At 44.3% G+C, this 19,566-nt stretch overlaps 2 protein-coding genes across 6 annotated transcripts in view; both read left to right on the forward strand.

The window, feature by feature from the left end:
* Positions 1-9,191, forward strand: part of CEP104 (centrosomal protein 104) — a 26,283-nt gene extending 17,092 nt beyond the window's left edge. For 3 of the 5 annotated variants that reach the window (XM_052792463.1, XM_052792462.1, XM_052792461.1), the window contains exons 17-23: positions 228-309; positions 924-1,032; positions 1,342-1,480; positions 1,919-1,986; positions 3,493-3,583; positions 4,831-4,975; positions 7,877-9,191. In XM_052792463.1, the coding sequence (XP_052648423.1) occupies positions 228-309; positions 924-1,032; positions 1,342-1,480; positions 1,919-1,986; positions 3,493-3,583; positions 4,831-4,967 (626 nt within the window). In that variant the 3' untranslated portion in view covers positions 4,968-4,975; positions 7,877-9,191. The remainder of the gene's footprint in view (positions 1-227; positions 310-923; positions 1,033-1,341; positions 1,481-1,918; positions 1,987-3,492; positions 3,584-4,830; positions 4,976-7,876) is intronic. The other 2 variants (XR_008235972.1, XR_008235973.1) reach the window with 2 other exon arrangements.
* Positions 9,192-9,977: 786 nt separating this feature from the next.
* Positions 9,978-17,336, forward strand: LRRC47 (leucine rich repeat containing 47). Its single transcript, XM_052792464.1, has 7 exons — positions 9,978-10,660; positions 10,751-11,200; positions 11,983-12,099; positions 13,345-13,460; positions 14,355-14,457; positions 14,890-14,979; positions 15,941-17,336. The coding sequence occupies exons 1-7, from the start codon at positions 9,995-9,997 to the stop codon at positions 16,178-16,180; spliced, it is 1,782 nt and encodes a 593-aa protein (XP_052648424.1). The 5' UTR covers positions 9,978-9,994; the 3' UTR covers positions 16,181-17,336.
* Positions 17,337-19,566: the final 2,230 nt, after the last annotated feature.

Consider the following 19,566-nt stretch of genomic DNA (forward strand, 5'->3'; position numbering starts at 1 on the left):
AAATAATCACTGAAATATTTTACTGTTGTGGACCCCTAAAGAAATAGTTTCCCAGCTGCCTACAGGTATGTTGTCTTCCAGTGCTTGTTTACCAATATGGCAATGTTATGATTCTATTAGATTTTTTTTGTTGTTGTTGCTGTTAAGATCCAGAGAAGCAGTATTTCTAGGCATGCACAAAAACTAATGAAAATGTGATCTTGGTTTTAATGGTTCTCTTTTTACAGGTTACCAGGTAAATGAAAGCCCACAGCCTGCAGCAGCAGAGATTCCAGATGATCATGCCTCTGTTGCAAATTACTTGGATAAGTAAGTTAGATGAGCAGCTTCTAATCACCTTAAGCACTTAGTATATAACCTGCAAGCTAATAATGTTAATAACATTTTTCCAGTAGATCAAAACTAATACCTTCAGCATTGAAACAATGAAAAAGTAAATCTCTTCTAACAGACTTGGAGTTATCGCTAGGCAATCCTAGATGTTGATTTCTTAAGTTCTTGGATAGCATGACCTCGAACTTGTTTTCTGAGTAGTTGTTTGTGGGATAAGAAATTGCCACAGTTTAATGTTCAACTGCCAGTATAAAATAAGGCAAAGGTGTATTGTAGTTTTCATGTGAATTGTAGCATAAGGGCATAGAGAAAGCATTTGAAAATTCTGGAGCCATGAAAGCCAGTTTCAGTGAGCTGTTCTCAGTGCTTTTGTAAAATTATGTCTTTCTATAGGAACAAATGCTTTATAGTTGTGTTCACCATAAATTATATAATAGTATCTGTTCACGTCCTACCCTAAGGCCAGCATTATATGGGGAAAATGAGGTATACTGAGATGTTAGCTATTTTTCAGAATAGTTTCTAACAGAAGAAACAGGGTTCATCCATTTCAGTCTGTGATGTTACCGATGTTTGTATTTTTTTCCTAGCTTATGTATTTTTTGTGGTGAAAGGGACGAATCCTTCACAGAGGAAGGATTGGATCTCCATTACTGGAAACACTGCCCTATGTTAACCAGATGTGAGCACTGCAAACAGGTTAGGCATAAACTTTCTAGAGCTACTACAAGACATTAACCATTGCTATTCTGGTTTTAAGGTGCTATAAGATACTTAGCACTAAGGTAGATGAATTCTGAACACAGCTGTGTGATCTTGGGTAGTGCTTTTCGAAAAGAGCAGCATTATAAATTGTGTTAATAACTGGACTAAAATTTCATTTTCCCTTTGTCATTTTGGAAAGTGAGATTTAACTTCCAAAAATCGCAGTTTTTTAAATACTATCCTTACTTACTCAGTGCAGTACAAATCTACAAATCTTTTTGGGTGCCTCTTGCTCTGTTGCAGGTGGTGGAAATAGCAAGCCTGACAGAGCACTTGTTGACTGATTGTGATAAAAAGGACAGCTTTGTGAAATGTCAACGATGCAGTGAGGCCCTTCCAAAAGATGAGTTGCCCAAACATATTAAGAGCAAGACTTGCAATTGTGAGTAGTTTCGAACAGGAAGGTTGAACTTCAAAGGTCAAGTCAGTCAGACTTTCAAATACTGCAAATCTTTGGCAAGTCAGACCACTTCTGTTTAGGTACCGCACGGTGGATTTAGAAATCTAAGTAAATAGAATAAAGGCCTGAGTTTCCCAGTGCCTGAAATGCTTCGCTTCTATGAAGGTATGGGGGGAGGATGAGTGAGGAGAACAGAAGGCCTCTACCACATCCTTGCGGATTAAGCCCTATCATTCCTTTTGATCTTGTTTCGATGTAGATGATTAAACACGGGACTTCTTTGACAGCAGTCAATGATAACAGGGTAGGAGCTGGTTTAGCCATGGGGTAGTTTTATGCTCTTTGTTGTGCAGCTTCTCCTTTTGTATTTGAAATTAGCCTGTCTTTGCCATTCTTACATTATTTTTCTAATCATTTCAGCTGCCAAACCAGAAAATGTGGCAAACCATTGCCCATTGTGCCATCACAACTTTTCCCCAGGAGAGGAGGTAAGACTGCCTTCCAGACTGGTCTGCTGTTGTTATGTCAGTGGGACTGAATCCCTGCCCTCTTCTAACACTGGCTTATACCCGCCAACTTAAGAACTTGCCTGGATTATTGCTGGGGTCTATAATAGCTACCTCACGCTCTGGGGACCATAGTTGAACCTGGGTCTTTCGCCCTTAGAGGTGTATATGGGAACCACAGGGCTACAGGCTATTCAGTGTCGGTCTTTCTCCTCCTGCAGAGGCAGCTATACACCTTACAGCTTTCCAAATTCCCAACTACTACAAGATTCTGTGAGTTCACTTGTCAGCCCTAGTGTTTGGAGTGACATTATGCAGCTTAAAATACTGCAGCAGGACTGAGCACATCCAACAGGGCATCCAGGATTAAGACTGTGTTGATCGTGGTATAAGGAAAAATTGACATGAAGAAAGTAAGCAAGAACTGCTATAATTGTCAAGAGAGTTGAGGTGGCCTCTCTCTAATTTCTACATGCTATTCTCTGTAACTGCCTAACGCTGTGAAATCTCTGACACGCCAGCTCCAATTGCTTTCTGCAATTGAAAATATGTATTGGTATTATATAAAAAGAAATTTGTCCAGGAAATACTTAACATATCTGTTTGAGTCTTTTATATGAATCATCTAACACTGCATTATGATCATATTTAAGTAGTTCTGTGTATGATTTAATTTTTGGAAAAAGGCTATCCAGGGAGCAGCCAACAGCACTATACTGAGTATTAGATCCAGTTAAATGTCATTGGCTGATACGTAATCTATGTCATTTTCTTCCTTTCAATGGGACCGTTGAGTAGTGCTTCTGTTCTCAACAACAAGTTTTTTCCAAATACTTTTTGCTTTGCCCAGTGTGAGGAGCTCAGAAAATATTGTAACCAAGTCTGAAGTGTTTGTTGAGAATGTATGTCTTGTTTGGATTTGTTTGGGTTTTGGCTGTTTGTTTTGTTTGGTTTTTTTGTTCTGCCCAAATTATCCTTGTAAGAAAGAGACTTCACGTAGCCTCTAGTTTGAAGAAGCTGTCATGTTCCTGTAATAGCAGCTCCTACTCCTTCGGGTTGCTGAATGCTTTAACTATTATCATAACCTTGTAGTTACGCCCACACCTTTTCGGTTTAAAATACATGTAGATGAAAAGATTTTCCATGTTATTTGTATATTGTTCTTTCCTGATATGAACTCAGCTGTTAGTTAAGAAAATTTAAAAAACAAAATTAATGTCACTTGTTTTTAATTTTGAGGATCTGTCTGGGGTTTTTTATTGTGATGTACCTTTTAAGTTATATTAAAAAATTGATATATTAATTTCTATTTCACTTAGTAAGTCGTAAGGTGCTCATGCTTTTATGAGTAAGCAGATTAAAATGCTGTTGCCATAAAGCCCTCATTTTCCCCATGTTTTAAAAAGTATATGTGCATACATAGTAACTAGATAAGAGATCGGCTAGTTTTGCTGGTATTGTAATATCACTTCTTTTAATTGACTTTAGGCCTGGAAATCTCACCTAATGGGCAAAGATGGCTGTAAAATGAATCAACGGAGGTTATCCACAATAAATAAAACTCTTCTGTTGCAGCCTGGTAAGATATTATTTTATGATAATAATGATTATGCTTTTTACTGTGTTGCCTTTGCTTAAGAAAAGTGTTTCATCCTCGAGAGCAAGCTGGCTCTTAATTAGTTGTTCAACACTTTTTTTGCATTTGTGTAACCTAACTGGTATTTCTCATGCTGGTATAGGCTACAGTATACTTAGGGAGCAAATTCTCAAGATCATTCAATAACAATAATTTCAAAACGAGGGCATTAGCTCAGTGGATTGGGGAAACTGGCGTATTTGATAATTTGATCAGTTTAGGGGTTTTCTCCGGCATAATAGTATGACCATGAATAGAACAATCAGCAGTGATACTAAACAGTTAACATTCTGGAAAGCTCCTGAACGCTGACACAGAGAACCGGGAGCCTGATTTAGCTTTTAACGTCCAATCAGAGGATGCTAATCTAATCGTAATTACAAGATGAATTGAATAGTTAGTGCTGTGTACTGCTTTTCCTTTTCAATTCAGACCCAGGAGCTAGGCAGAATTTATGATTGTGCAGCTTCTTCACCAACAAAGAGAAACTGATGCTGATGTCAGGTGTTGGGGTTTTTTTTAACAGTTGTCTTTACGAAGCACATGCAAAATCCTTTTATTTCCCAAACACAGAAGTTAAACAAGCGGTTTTCACTGCCTGCAGCACCAAAACTGTTTTGGCCAGTAGCATCCAAAACCTGTCCTCCTTCAGACTTTTTTCAGAGTTCTTTAGTCCGCTGCATGTTCAGGTTGTTGCTAGAGTTACCCTCCTCTGCCTGATACTTGACTTTGCTCATACCTGCATTTCACAACTACTCCAAGTTGTGAACTGTTGAATTGTCTCTTTCCGCTGTCACCAGTGAAATGCGGTTAAACTTGACAGTTTCCAGTCTTGAACTGGACCTACAGTCATGTCTGTCTATCCGTCTTCAGCTTTGCTGTTTCTACTTGCTAATGAGAATGCTAGTTAGTTTACTGCTGCTTAGAATTTGGACACATAGAAGGAACTTAAATCCTTCCTGGACACAGCTAAAGCTCCAGAGCAATTTCCTAGACATAGGAAAGGAAACCTGACCATTTAGTCCTACCACTCCTGGTATGAGACGCACCTCACGCTGGATGCCTGCCAACTTTTAGTTGCTAGTATCAGTAATTCGGACTTAATATATCTTGAGAATCAAAATGGGAGATAAGATTCAAGACTGGGACTAGATGTGCTCGCAATAATGATCTGTATTTTCTCTTCACAGGCAAAATAGGTGGCCAGTATTTAAGGAAGCCAGGTCCTTCAGGAGCAAAAGCTCGACCTCCCTCTATAGGAAGCAAGATCCCAACCCCAAGAGGGGGCCCAAATAAAAGCACTGGCAAAACATACTCAAAGCGATGACAGGACAAGTATTTCTCCCTTTGTCTTAATAACTGGGCATGTAGTTGTTAATAGTTATTTAAAAATTGTGGGCAACTCATATAATCTTATTTGTTTGACTACATAGGACTGTTTACCAGCCTTGAGCAGTACTTGCCTAGTCTGGTAACTTTTGCGTTAGCTGTGTGTGCAGCACTGTGCTTTTCCTCCTAGAAATGATCATGTCAGAAATACGCAAAATATTCTGGGACAGACCTAGCCTGCCACGTTCCCTGTATTGCACAAGGAAGGCCGCGCATTGGTCTTTGGTTCCTCATGTTAAAAAAACTCCCCAATGAGTATGGAGTTAACACGGCCACACTGTGTGGCTGCTGTCACAGTCAGCACAGAGGCCGTGCCCAGAGGTTATGCGATTCCTCTGGGACCGTGGTTCTAACAGGCTGGCTTTGAGATCCAGTAAGGAATTTCCTTAAGGTACAAAAGCCACAGTCATTTCTGTTTTGGCTTGCTTTGGGGGACGAGCAAGAAACTGACCAAGCAGAAATTGTACTAGACTTTCAGGACAGAGCTGAAAAGCATTTGTTCTTTTGATCTAAGCGTGACACTTGTTTGCAATTACACGTTCTGAAAGCTTGGGAAGTAATACCTGTATTAGGTGACTACCACCTGATCACTTCAGTGTAATAATGGCAGAATATATTGCTAATAGTTTTCTGCCAAAATTGACTTTATAACATGCTGAAAGTAATAGTGTCAATAATTTTTGTTTGTCTTGCCGTCAGACACTTGTGGTAGACAAATGGGTCGCAAGTTTAATTGCGTGCACTGGTTGGCTAGGAGATAAGCTGCCTGTGTGTATTTCTGCATTACATCAGTGCATTTACAGAGAATTCATCGTCGTTAAACTTGAGGAAACACCACTGAAAATAGGGATATACAATGAGCAAAACAGGCTTGTTGCAGTCGCGCAGGTTCCTTTGATGTGATGATGATGTTGATATCTTAGCGATGCCATCGTTCATCTGCTATGATGTGCAGGTGGCATAAGGTAAAATGAAAAATGCATGCACGCGTAGAAGGAAATACATATCAGACTATATGACATGTGTATCTCGGTTATCTGAAAGACATGTATGATCCTATATAGATAAACTCTTGAACCAATTAATGGGTAAAATAACAGTTCCATAAGGCAAAATTCTTCCTCATGTGTTTGCTAGGAAAAAAAAAAAAAAAAAAAAAAAGGAGAAATTGCAATGTAGACAAGGAAAGCTATGGGGTTTGTTTTTTCCACTGCAAATCCTATAGTGTGGATTTATTTGCTTCACTTAGGGCATGTTTACAAGTAGGGCCAGGAATTGGAAAGCTTTTTCAGGCGTCCACTCCTCGGGTATAATGAAGTAAGTCAAAGAATCATGCCGTTCTTTGGTGATTAGTTTAGCCACTGTGCCAGGATCTAGTGTATTTTGATAGGAAGAAAGACACTATTAGTGTGTTTACAACAGCTGCCTTTTTCTTCCGTGTATTTGTCGTGATAAATTTTGTCAGTTAAAATGGGGCAAATTTATAGCCATTGTAAAAGCTTACAAGTCCATTTATTTGTGCTAGGCAGTAAAACTCTTGGTTCTTTCATTGGAAATGGGAACCGTACTTTTTTCTAAAACTGACTGGTATCCTTGAACACCTCATAAGTCAGCTGAAAGCTCTAGTTGACCCTGCAAGGAAAGGAATTGGATCAGGGCCATTATAAAATGTTTCCACTCATTTTTAAAATGCTTAGAAACATTACTTTGACAGATAACTTTGCTTTCTTTTCTAATACTGGTTGGTGTCTGTAATTTTACAAGTTCAAGCATGTTAATAATGTCGAGTGAAATAGATGTCTCTTCCTTGGGTCTGCCGAGGCTCTAGGAATAACACAAGCCATGCATGGTGGGAAGTGGTTTTGCTGTGGAAGCCTGGCCTTTACATATATTTCAGGTTTAGAGTTTTAAAGGCAGCAGAGCAGTACCCAAAGCGCTACTCAACGCCAAGAATTAGCACCAAATAAAAAAGCTAAAGGGGTGGTTGGATATTGCCATATGACATGCCATTATGTAGGAAGTAACAAGAAATAGCTGTTCCGCGCTGCCTCTCTCGCTGTGCACTAAGTGCCTTATTAGTCCACTTGACAAGAGGATTGAGCTAAACCGTAAGAGTCCCACTTGGTACATAATAAGAGTGTGTATCGATGGAGCTACTGTAAAAATTAAAGTTATGCTTTAAAATCTCACAGTTAATTCTGAAATTTATCCCCAAGAAATGGCCCCTTAAAGCAAAGAAAAAAATCTTTGTGGGGCCCTGAAAAGCTTGAATTAATAAATTTAGACCTTTTTTCCTGCTTTAGTGTACTTTCTTGCAGCTCGCTTCTAAATCCAGCTCTGAGTTTCTCTAGTTAGGTCTTGATTAAAATAAACATCCATAGACTACCGCATGTGACCGTTTAATAGCTTCAAAGAGAACAAATTCTACTGAGACACAATGTATGAAGCTTTGTACCTAAAGCAACAATCCTAACATTTCTACTTGTAACACTTGGGCAACTGCTTTCTGGGATAGAATTAATTGGTCCCACGTCTATGTCCACCACAGGAACAAGAATGAGTGATCACGGTAATAGAAGTTTTGGGGGCTGGGGTTTTTTGCTACCACTGAGTGAATTTGCGGTATTGTTTTGTATATACATATTTTGTAATACGCGATTTTTATAGTTGGCATGCAGCCTATCTACAAGCTTATGAATTTTACAGGTAGATCGGTGCGCTTGTATTTTGAAAGTCTTTATATAAATTGTTTCTTTAACTCTTCCAAATATATATAACAATAAATATACATATGTTAGGAATATATCTATATTAACAAATATGTATGTCTTTTTATTTCTACTTCAGTGACACAGGTTTCTACTTGAGCACCTGGTCCCTTATGCAAGCAAAATAACCAGTGATTTTGCTCAGAGATTAGCACATGCAATGGACCGCAGGCTCATGAGCTGCTGCCTAGAGCATTTTTTCCTTTTGGACATAAAACTCTAAGCTTTCCGTTGTGCAAGTTTAATGAAAAAACCCTGTTTGCAAAGGTCCTCCATGTGTTCTGGATTGGCCACTATAGTATGTATACTGAATTGGTAAATAGAGCTCTCCGTTGCTCCTCAACCATGGCTTTTTAACCCAGTCAAGCAAAGCGTAATCAAAGTAATCTGTTAAATCCTGCATGTAGCAGGATGTGTGCTTTCTATGTTATAATATTATGGGACAACCTTTTTAAACTTATTTAAAAAAAAAAAAGGGGGGGGGGGAAGTTAAATAAAAAACCAAACAAACCAAAAAACCAAAACCAAGACCCCACAAACATTATGAGTTATAGCGAGGGTCATATTTCCGAGCGCTGACTGATCGGAATAGCCGAAAAGTTGGGAGCTATGGGAAAACACTTTTACAGACCTTCTCTTTGGAGGCATTTTCCCTTGGGTAGCACTTGTGTCTCACATTTGTCACATTTGTGTACGAGGATGTTTTCCTGCTGCTCTGCTCTGCGCTCAGGCCGCCTGTCTCCCCCTGCGGTTGTTGGGGCCCCGGAGCGAGCACCGTAACTGCTTTTCTCTTTGCTCCATTGTAGAGCGCAGTAATTATGCCTTTGGGACCTGTGCGATAACTCTGCAGCTTTTTCACTGCAAGAAGTTGTCATGTAGGAGATTCCTGCCTCTTCCCTGTCCTTGCCACCCAGCTTACTCACCTAAGGAGCAGGAATTAGGTATGCGCAAGGGAAGCGCATTTCAGAGCCTTTGTCAAACATCTTTTAAAAGCCAAATGCATAGGGTTGGGCACACCACATTGCGTCTTAGGGCTTTGTAATTTTTTTTTTTTTTTTCAAATCCAGAGTAGCTCTTTAGCAACATTTAAAAGAAATCATTTCAACATTTTAGTAGAGTGCATGACATTCACTGAGAATCCTGGGCACTTCTGGACTAAAAAAATGCACTTCTAAAGTGAGATATAAAGATAGTAACTACTCAGTGGTACGAACTGGAAACAGAAGTGAGAAAACACAGATTATTTTTTTTAGGATGTGAGAGGACCTTCTCTGAGCACAGTAGTACCACCACTGTAATTTTTAAAGGATGATTTCACTGGGCTGCTTCCTTGCACTTAATAAACAACCTGTGTTTTCTGCAGTGGCAAAATAAACAGTGGTGTGAAAAACACAGTGAAGTTTGTTCCTGTGCCATGAAGTCTCGAGCAAAATATTCTGGAGCAAAAACGTTGCCCGGGTGCAGGTCCGGCTAATGGAAAGGAGTTCTCCAGACTGTTGGACTGGAGAACTTATATCGGCAATGATGGTGCCTCGTTATTAAAGAAAGAACAGACCGTGGTCCCCATCTCATGGGCTTTTTTCCGTATGCCCTCTTTCTCCATGCTGTACCTGAACGTCAGCCACGGTGTTTTCATCGTCCACCTAAACTGCAGCGAGGACTCAAGAGCAGGCAGCGTCCCTGCGTGCAGCGACTCATCTCGTCTCAAGCGACGGCGTGGAGTTCCGCTGCCCCAAGAGAGCGATGTCTACTGATGACGCGGTTCCTACGCCCTGGCCAAGCAGATAAGGTATTTAAATCCTGGAGGTCTTATCGCTGTCGTTTCACGTATGTTAGACGCGTGAGTTCTTTTTGTTGCGCTCGGTTAATAAATCTGTTTAGTTGGGACGGTACCTCTGCGTTTTCACGCTGTCGCAACAGCGACCGGTCCCGGTCGGGGCGAAAGCGCGGCCGCGGAGCCCGCTCCCGCCGCCGATCCCGGCCTTTGCCGCTTAGGCGATCGCTGGCCGCACCGACGGGCAGAGCGCGGCCCGGGCCCTCGCTGGTCCGCAGGGAGAGCGGCGGCGGCCGGCGTTCCGGGCTCTCGGCCCCGCTGCCGCCCTTCTGGTAGCCCGCCGGCGCCGGCTGGGCGCCTTCCGGGCGCCGAGTGCCCTCCCCGGGCAGGGCGGGCCTTCCCGGGGAGGAGGAGCGCGGCGCCATGGCGGCTGCCTGGCCGGAGCTGGAGGCGGCGGCCCGGGAGCGCCGGCGGGAGCTGGCGCTGGCCGGGGCGGCGGTGGCGGAGCGTGTGGCGGCGGGCGGCGGGCGGTTGCCGGCGGCGGTGCTGGCGCTGCCGCTGCTGCGGTCGCTGGAGCTGAGCGGGTGCCCGGCGCTGCGGGAGCTGGGCCCGGGGCTGGCCGCCGCCCTGCCCGCCCTGCACACGCTGGTGCTGCGCGGCAACGCGCTGGGCCCCGCCGGGCTGGGAGAGGGGCTGGGCGGGCCGCTGCCGGCCCTCCGCCTCCTCGACCTCTCCGGCAACGGGCTGGAGGCGCTGCCCGCAGCGCTGGGCGGAGCGGCGGGCGCCGAGCCGGCGGCGGAGCCGGCGGCAGCCCCGGCCTTCCCGCAGCTGCGCAGCCTCAACCTGAGCGGGAACCGGTTGCGGGAGCTGGGCCCGGGGCTGGCCAGCGCCGCGCCGCAGCTCCAGGCGCTGCTGCTCACCGGCAACCGCCTGCGGGCGCTGCCCGGCGGGCTGCTGCCCCCCGCCGGGGCCGGGGCCGGGGCCGGGGCCGTCCCCGGCGGGCCGTTCCCGCTCCTCAGCCGCCTGGAGGCGGCCGACAACGAGGTGGCGGAGCTGGGCGCCGACATCGCCGCCCTGCCGGCCCTCAAGGTGGGAGCGGACCCGCGGCCACCCCCCCGCCCCGCCGCCGGCCCGGGTCCCCGCCGCCACCGCCGACCGCCCCGTCTGTTTCTCTTCCAGAGCCTGGATGTGGCCAACAACCGGCTGCGGGAGCTGCCCGCCGCGCTGGCTGACTGCCCCCGGCTGAAGGAGGCCAACTTCAGGGGTAACCAGCTGAAGGACAAGCGGCTGGAGAAGATGGTCAACGGCTGCCAGACGAAGGCCATCCTGGAGTACCTGCGGGCCGGGGGCCGCGGGAAGGGGAAGGCCGAGAGTGCCAGAGAGGAGGCCAGGAAGAAGAAGAGGGAGAAGCAGCAGCAGCAGAAGGACGGTGGGGACGGGGAGCAGGACGAGCTGGAGGAGGCGAGCAAGCTGATGGTGAAGGTTCTGCACGTCTCCGAGAACCCGGCACCCTTGGTGGTCAAAGCGAGCCCGGGCGTCAAAGACGTTCGACCCTTCATTGTGTGCTGCGTGCTGAAGGGAGCGAACTTAAAGCCGGGAAACGCTCTGAAGAGGTTCCTGTCCATGCAGGTAACTGCTGCGGTCTTGCGTTACTCGTTTGCAACGGGAACGTTGCTAGCAGAGTTGGAAGTAGGCTGTTCTAGACTCCTTCCAGCAGATAAGTTTCTGAATCTTAGGGTGAGCTCTTCACCTGGCAGGTGGTCAGAGTTTGGTGGGAGGGCCATGCAGCGTGGCCTCTGCCGGCGGCGTGGCGTGCCGCCTAGTCAGTCCGTAATAAGCAAAACTGCTTTTCCTGCAGAACCTAGTAGGAGCTCAGCTATTACCATGAGAGGGCGACGAACGCACGCGCATTTGCATTGCCTCTGTAACAACAGATTGTTAGTGCTGCGGAACCTGTCAAGAGCTAATAATAAACCCGCGTCCGTGTTGGAAGCATCCTGGTTTGGCTCCAGGTTCCCTAATCTGTGCTAAAAGTGTCTTGCACGTCCAACTTTCCAACGAAGGTATCGTAACCACAGACCTTCACCTGGCATACTGCTGGCCTGCCCATTAGACGGCAGGTGTTAGCTTCTTTAGGATAACGGGATTCATGTATTTGTGGTTGTTTTCTGATTTAAAACTATCTCCCAGCTGAGAAACGTGTCATGCGCTGTGCTTCGCTATCTTTACGTTTGGATTGTACTTCAGATGAAATCATTTCACAGGTGAAGAGAAGGGCTCCATTTAATGCAGAAGGGTTACTCAACCAGCTGATAATGCTACAAACATTAAATACATAAGAATGCTGAACCCCAGGAGGAATAAATCATGTTGATGTTTTGGATATATTTTGATGGCATTCTTTGTTTTAGACTAAACTGCACGAAGACATCTGTGAAAAGCGGACAGCAGCCACAATTGCCACCCACGACTTGCAGCTGATCAAAGGTCCTCTGACATACGATGTTCAGCCTCCTGATGAATTGAAGGTAAGGCCAGTGGCATCGGTGGGCCTTTCCGCTTTTTTCCTTTTGTTTTCTGGAACTGTACAGAATGGAAAGAATTTTTTTCTTGCCCCGTAGATCCTAGAAAACTAACTCCAGGAGCTTTAATTTAGAAGCTGTACTAATTTTCTTGCTGTCCTGCTGTAACGAAGCCTGCTTGAGCAAGCCGTATAAAGCTACCTAGTATTACTCCAGGACCAGCTAAGAGCATATCTGTCCGAGGACTTAAAGTAATCAGGGAAAGCAGATGTAGACTTTTTTTTTTTTCCCCTGTAAAAACATTCTGATCTTGCTTAATGTGTGCCCCTGCTTAGGGTGACTGAGGTATCGGTGTTTCACTGTTGATCCTTTCTCCTGTGTTGTGGTGTTACCACCTTAATGTTCCCTGGAGGTCCCTATATGTTAGAATGTGCCTGGAGTGTCATGCAGCAAAGCAGGTGCTCATTTGTGTGAGTGCGCCTCGAATGGCAGCAGCCTTCAATGTAACCTAATTGAAATCGATTCAGGCTCTGCTGATTTACCCAGTCTGGGGTTATTTATGTTGCTGCTTTCAAAGAAGGGAAAGGGGCGGGGGAAAAAAAAAAAAGCTTGCAGTGCATCTGTGTGATAAGCTCTTAGACTGTACTCGTAACTTCAATCCAGAATATAAAAATTCTATTTCAAATTCGTCATCCTTATTTATTGAGGCCTATTTCAGTGTGTCTGTTAACATCCTGCCTCCAGAACCCATCTCGCTGGAGGACCGAACAGTTGGGATACTCTCTTGGGGGCTGACCCAAAGCTTTTGTTGCATTCTGGTCTCTCGACACCTTGTGTTTGTAACTGTTCTGTGCATGTGGCCTGGTCCTCAGGAATGAATTCTTTGTTTTCCTGACGGCTTACAGAGCCTTTTGTGCATGGCTTCTGTTACAAGACAGCAGGTTTTCACATTATTCAGTAAGTAATGATAGTGAAGGAACTGGCTAAGACGACTGTCCACACCTGGTTTAGTACAAGCGAATGAGCCCGTTTTTCAAGTGGGTGTTGTAGCTCACACAAAGGCTTAAAATTTAGTGTGATCATAGTAGTCCAGGTTAAATAGCAAGCGTATTTCCATACTGAAAAAGGCGTTAGGAACGACGGCATACAGAAGCATGGTTTTAATTATTGCCTTGCTTACAGGAGAGTTTTAATAACCCCAGTGTTTGAGTCGCCCTTAAATTCAAATGTTTGTTTTCGTGTATGGTGTAGATAATGCCCCTGGGTCGAAAGGAGATCAAGGCAAAGGATCTTCTCCGTCAGCTGCAGTTAGAAGCTGAGGAGCAGAGGAAACAGAAGAAGCGTCAGAATGTTTCTGGATTGCACAAGTCAGTATGCTGATCTTTTGTGCTTGTCTTCATGTGAATTTTGGTAACTCACGCTCGTATGGAAAAACAGCACTGAAGAAAACGTGCTGGAAGGTATTATGAAGCATGTTCTGTAATGGTAATGGGGCTAACAACCCCAGCACGAGCTTTTAGGAGCCGAGATGAAAAACACTGAGCTGAATTTGTGCATACAGAGTAACCTGGAGTGAAACAAGGACGATGAGTGCCTTCTGTTATTTCTAGCTGCGTCGAGTAAATTCTTGTCATATGAATTATTCTTAGAGGTGACAAATACGTTTAGAATAGCAAATAGAAGGGAAACACAGAGGAATGAAGTGTGTGCCATGCACATTCAGTAAACTAAGCAAATCGGAGGTGCGGTAGATCTGCATGTAGTAACAGATGTGAACTACAAAGCGGAGCGTGGCACTGCCGTATTCTGTTTACTGCTCGTGCGGAGATCATCACCCGTATCCATCACTCGTACAGCTTGGGGGGAAATTTGCCAAGTACATGATGGGAGAACTGTATATCACCATGGTAAGTAAGAGGGAAAATTAAGTAAGCTGTCTGGAAGAATCAGACAGTGGACTCTGATGATCCTGTTTGAGCACTGGATCTCTGAAAGCACTACAAGCATGTCTGTCTGCTTTGACAGTGAGGATATTAAAATGTGAGTTGCTTTGTGGTTCTAGCCCATCACTTCCTGCAGCTGGTGGCTTTCCTCAGCTGTATCACCATGATGCAGTTTTGCTGAGTTTTAGTGCTCTGACTTCTGTTTCTGCTACGTGGTAGATCAGGAACACACTAGTTTGTTTTTGTCACTACTATCTGCCATTGTGTCCAGCTGCTGTTTCAGTTGCTCACTTTTCGCTGCTTTGTTTTTCTTGGCAGGTATCTCCAGTTATTGGATGGCAAAGATAGCTACCCATGTCTTGTGGATGCTGAAGGCGTTGTGATTTCTTTCCCACCGATAACCAATAGTGAGAAAACAAAGGTACTCTCTGTTAGTGGAAATACATTAATCGGAATTAAACAGTGTTTCCTTCCGCTGAGAGATACTTAACTCCAGATTCAAAGACATGCACAGTTCTATGAAACTTGTGATTGTATTCGAAATACAAATCTTCAAAGCCTGAATCTTGTCTGCTAGACTTTCAGATTGAGATGGATCTCGGAGTTACATCTTTAACTTTGTAAATCTGTCAAGCTCTGGCAAGCTGTTCCAAAGGCATCAGTCTGCCTTTGCAGAGATGGCTTTATTGAAGGGCAAGAATATAGTTTTTGACTTGTAAAGAAAGGCAGTACTTTGCCTCCGGTGGAATTGAATGAAAGCCTTTCATTCAGTTTGTGTATTGAAATGTTGCCAAGTGACTGTGGGTGAGTATGGTGTGATGCCTTACTTGCTTTACCTGTGAAATTCTTACAGATTAGAAAAGACACCCGTGATCTATTTCTGGAAGTGACAAGCGATACCAGTTTACAGATATGCAAAGATGTCATGGACACACTAATTCTGGTAAGTAGTTTGGGAAAATAATCCCATCTGTTCTTGGTGTGTTCCTTGACAAAATATTTAATTGCTCACATGTATTGAGAAGACTACAGAAGTTGATTTTTATTTTAGTAGTAGTAGTATTCCCTCCCCTTCACTTACTCTTCCATTCTTGCTGTATCACAAAAGGTGTTTATATTCTTGTATCCTGACTAACTGGCAGACCTCAAAACTCACCAGGGTAAATAATGTTGTGTTACCACAATTGGAAATTTATGGTTTGACTTTGAACACCTTCACCTTGTTAGTGATCTTATGGCTTCCATTGCTGCCAATAAATTCTTTTAGGGAGATTTCTCACCTTAGCCTGCCTGGCAATTAGCTTGCTTGGTCCTATCATTATTACAGAATTATCTTTCAGATACTGTATTAGCAGCAGGACAGTCTCATTAAATGCCATTCAACATGCTTTCTTTTAACTAAAGCTTTCTTACTGAAAAAGATAAAACTTGGTATATGGCAAGTACAGGATAGTATGCTGTTAGATATTTTGCAAGATAAACGTATTTTTTTTTCTTGTCCAGTTAACATAGCTTTCACCGAAGTGTTCTAAAGGTTAAGTGATTTGTGTGGTTGACACAAGATAGTAGCAGAGACAATTTCAAATGCACCAAAAGCAAGCTTGTCGGTGGTGATCCTACAGGAGGCTCTTGTTGCTTAGAATCCAGTGCTTTGACAAAGCCCGAGTTCTGTGTTAAATGTAAAAAATGAAACTATTCAGAGGAGTGGGACCTCCTGGAGAGCACAGCAGTGATAACATCAAAAGCCCTTTTGGTTTCCTGAAAGATTCTAACCCACTGAAGAACCTTTTCATGCAGATACTCCTCCAGAGGTGGGCCAGATCCACACCTTGGAAGCAACTTGGAGTTGCTGTGAGGCCTTAGCTGCAGAATTAATCTTGTTTTCTGTATTTTGCTTTTAACAGAAAATTGCAGAACTGCACAGATTTACCTTGGAAAATAAGGAAGACTCGGGCTCGGATAACGAATCTGATGCTTTTTGCGGACCAGTGAATTTGAACCCCGGCCAAAACGTACAGCCGGTGAATTTTCCATTGGTGGTGGAGCAGGTTCGAGTGGTGGACACAGATGGAAACTTGAAAGTACTTTACCCTTCAAAAACTGACCTAGCCACAGTTTCCTCTCTTCTGACTGTAATACGTTAGCAGCTATCAAAGCTAAGGAAATGATTCAATTTTCTTTTTTGTTTTTTTCCCCCCGTATTCAACAGTGCAACTTGTAGGCAGTGAGGTGGTTTGTTTTTTTTAAAGAAAAGATGCAGTGCATCCTGCCTGGGTATGTGAAAACTTTAAAGTTTGATCAAGCTACAGCAAGGAGTATTGCCTTCTTTCAGCCTTAACAGAAAGTCACCAGTATTCCGACTAGGTAGAGATAGCAGCATCTTCACATGCGAACTTAAAGGCAGAGAAGGTACTGGAAGTCAGACTGCATTAACTTGTAGAGAAAATCGTTATGACATCATAGTGTTTATAAAGTGAGTGCAGTCATATTTTTCTGCAAGATCACCATTTCTTCCTGGTGTGTTTCAGCTGGGTTATAATTTTGGCAGCTAAACTGGGAAATCCAGTAGGTGACAGCATTGAAACGAAGTCACGTGCTATATACCGATACTGAAGACAGAATGCAAAACTACTTTGCTAACTTTCTGTCTAATTTTATTTTTGTATCTGGAGTAATTGTGAAAATTTAATTGCTGTCAGAGCTTGAGGAATGAGTTTTAAAGTGATGGTTTCTGTGTTCAGACATTAACATGGCTTTTGTTTTTAAGTGAAGTCAGTTCAATTGACTGCAGGGGTTTGTGGGTCCCAGTGTGTTTTCAAGCTATCATCCACCCTTGGAAATACCAGTTGTAGCGACCTTGTTGTGTACCTGCTGAGTTACCATTGATCGAGCACTGAATTTATTCTTGCTCGTGAAGTTCCGTTCCGTTCAGAGGGCTAATGCTGCCTTACATCGACACTACGGAAGCTCCCCATCTCCCCAGAATACAAGCGCTCTTGCCCAAAGTGCCCCTCCTGGAGCTTTCTGTCACACTCCCACATGAAGAGTGTTGGGGACACCTTCCAAAATACAGGTAGTTTGAGTGGTTCTGATTTTTGCAGTCTGTGGGTGACTTTCCCATCCAGGCTACTACCTGTATGAATGCAACCATCTCCATAAGTTAGGGTGACTGACAGATCGAACTTTTTCTGTTAAAAATGATACAGAGCTCTAACTGAACTTCTAGATACCGTGTCAAATACATCCACGTGTTGGGACTTGCATATTGAATGGAAAAATAAAACAGTTCTTGCAGTCATACATCACTGTCACTTGTTTTGGCATCGGTGAATTTTCCAGTCGTGTAACTATACAAACTTGCCAAAGCAGCTATTGTATACTGCAAAAAATGGTAACTAAATGCTTTCTAGCTACTTGTGGCCGAGCAGTCCTTAGTGTAGTGCTTCAGGCTTCCCTGTGAAGTCGAATGTTTCTACAGATCACTGATTTACAGTGAATTGTGCTCTGAGTCGGTTGAAAAAATTGAATTAGATACTCCTGCAGAACTTGATTTAGTAAAATGAGTTTAATTTCTTAGTAAGTCACCATCTCAAAACCAAGGAACAGGAGCCTGAAGTTGGTGACGTATTCTGACTTGGCTGTTAGGGCTGCTTTTCAGGTGTTAAAAGATGCTACCCTGCAGGACTCTTTCTCCTTCCCTTAGCACTGGTAGGTGATGGAAGTAGACGTGTTGGTGCTGTAGAGCGACGGGACCTTGACGCCTTTCTGTTTCAGCATCTGATGGAACTCCATCCATTTGTTAATTATTTTCTAAAAATGAGGGATGTGTAAAGAGGTGGGAAAGCATTAGGCGGAGAGCAGTACTGCAAAGTGTACCCTTATCTCAGCAGTCCGTTCTAGCTGGCTGCTAGAAGCAGAGTTCGAAAGAGGCACGTACCTGCATTGCCTCCAGCACTCTCGCCTGTGACCTCTGCCTCAGGAGGCTTGCTGCCCACCATACTGAACATAGCCTGAATTACTTCGCTTTGATATCTTTCATTCAAACTTTTGATAAAAGAGGAAAGTAGCTGTGTTTAGTCTTTATATACAATTCTTTGGCATTTGCGTGGATTTACAGAGACCACACTGTCTGACTGGGGCAAAGTACTAGTGAATGATGAAACAGAAAGTCTGTTTATGGGAAGTTATGGGCTGTTTGACTGGGCTTCACTGCAAGGACTGTGATAATGATGTGTTTCGGGGTGGGCTGAGTGCCTTACCCGGGTATCGGGCTCTGTGCTTGCTACCAGGCACGTATGCCTGCAGGAAATGGCTTTAAGGTGATACCTGTTACTTTGAGTCCAGAAGGATATTAGAAATCTGGTGATGTAACTGTTCTGAACTCGAGTTTCTCAAGGGCTTCTGGTATTTGGGGCCTGTTTGCTTTGTAAGTGACATGAGCCACATGCTAAAAAGCCGGGAAGCAAATGGAACGCATTTCCTGCTCCTCTGGCCCCGTGGCTGCAGAGGGAGGCCAGGCCTTGAGAGCAAAGGACTGTAGTGTCCTGGTGCATCTCCCGCTGTGCTTCTGCCTGAGAATGTCTAAGCTTTCAGATTCTCTGCTTGAAATGGTTGAAGTGTCTCCCAAGAGGGAGGCAAGAGTCTGAAGTGAAGGAGGCTACACTTACCCGGCTGGTGATGCATTTGAGTGCCACTCTAGTTTGCAGCTTGATGCGCTGCAGTGTCTCAGCTTGGCTCTGGATCGCCTCTTGGGCCCCTTGCTGCTTGTGGATGTGGCATGGGCTGGTCAGAACCTCTGCCTGTAGCTGGCTGACCGTCCCCTGTAACTCACTGACCAGCTTGTTCTGCTCAGCCAGTTTCTTGTTCGGTAACAACCTGAGGAGATAGGTAAATCAAGCCATTATTGTGAGGAAGGAGGCGAGCAGTCTTGGCCGCATCTTCCCAGTATCTGGTCCAAACGCTTCTTGTATTTCCTGGGCAGAGTCTACAGACTAACACCCTTGCCAGTACTGGTAACTGTTCTTACTTGGTGTTTTCTCTGAAACTACTGAATTGGGTAGGGTTTTTTTATGTGGCAAACCCCCCCCCAAGCCTAAAGCAAGCACCACTCTGCAGCTAATACAAGAATTTTCTACAGGGGCTTTGCACCAAGTTTACCTGTCGAAGACTGCAGTTCTCCTTCTCTATTGTCACCATCATTTCTTCATGTTTCCGTCCTTCTCTCAGACTGCAAAACTTAAGAGAACATATTTTACACTTCAGTTCTGCAGTGCACAGGTGCACCTCCTGTCTATGCGGAAAGCCCAAATTCCCCGCCGCCAGCTCTCCTAACAGCGATGGCCACCCTGCTCGCAGGGTGGTACCTTGGTAGACATGGCTTGTAGCTGATTTTCTGGCTTTCTGAGTTTCTTTTGGAGCACTTCCTTTTCAGATTTGGTTCTCGGAAGCTGGGATTCTTGGATCTCCAGTTGTCTTTGCAAGGAAGAGAGGGCGCCTGTGAAGTAGGAGTACTACTGTAAGCAAACCGAAT

The sequence above is a fragment of the Harpia harpyja genome, chromosome 7, assembly GCF_026419915.1.
Source record: "Harpia harpyja isolate bHarHar1 chromosome 7, bHarHar1 primary haplotype, whole genome shotgun sequence".
NCBI lineage: Eukaryota > Metazoa > Chordata > Aves > Accipitriformes > Accipitridae > Harpia > Harpia harpyja.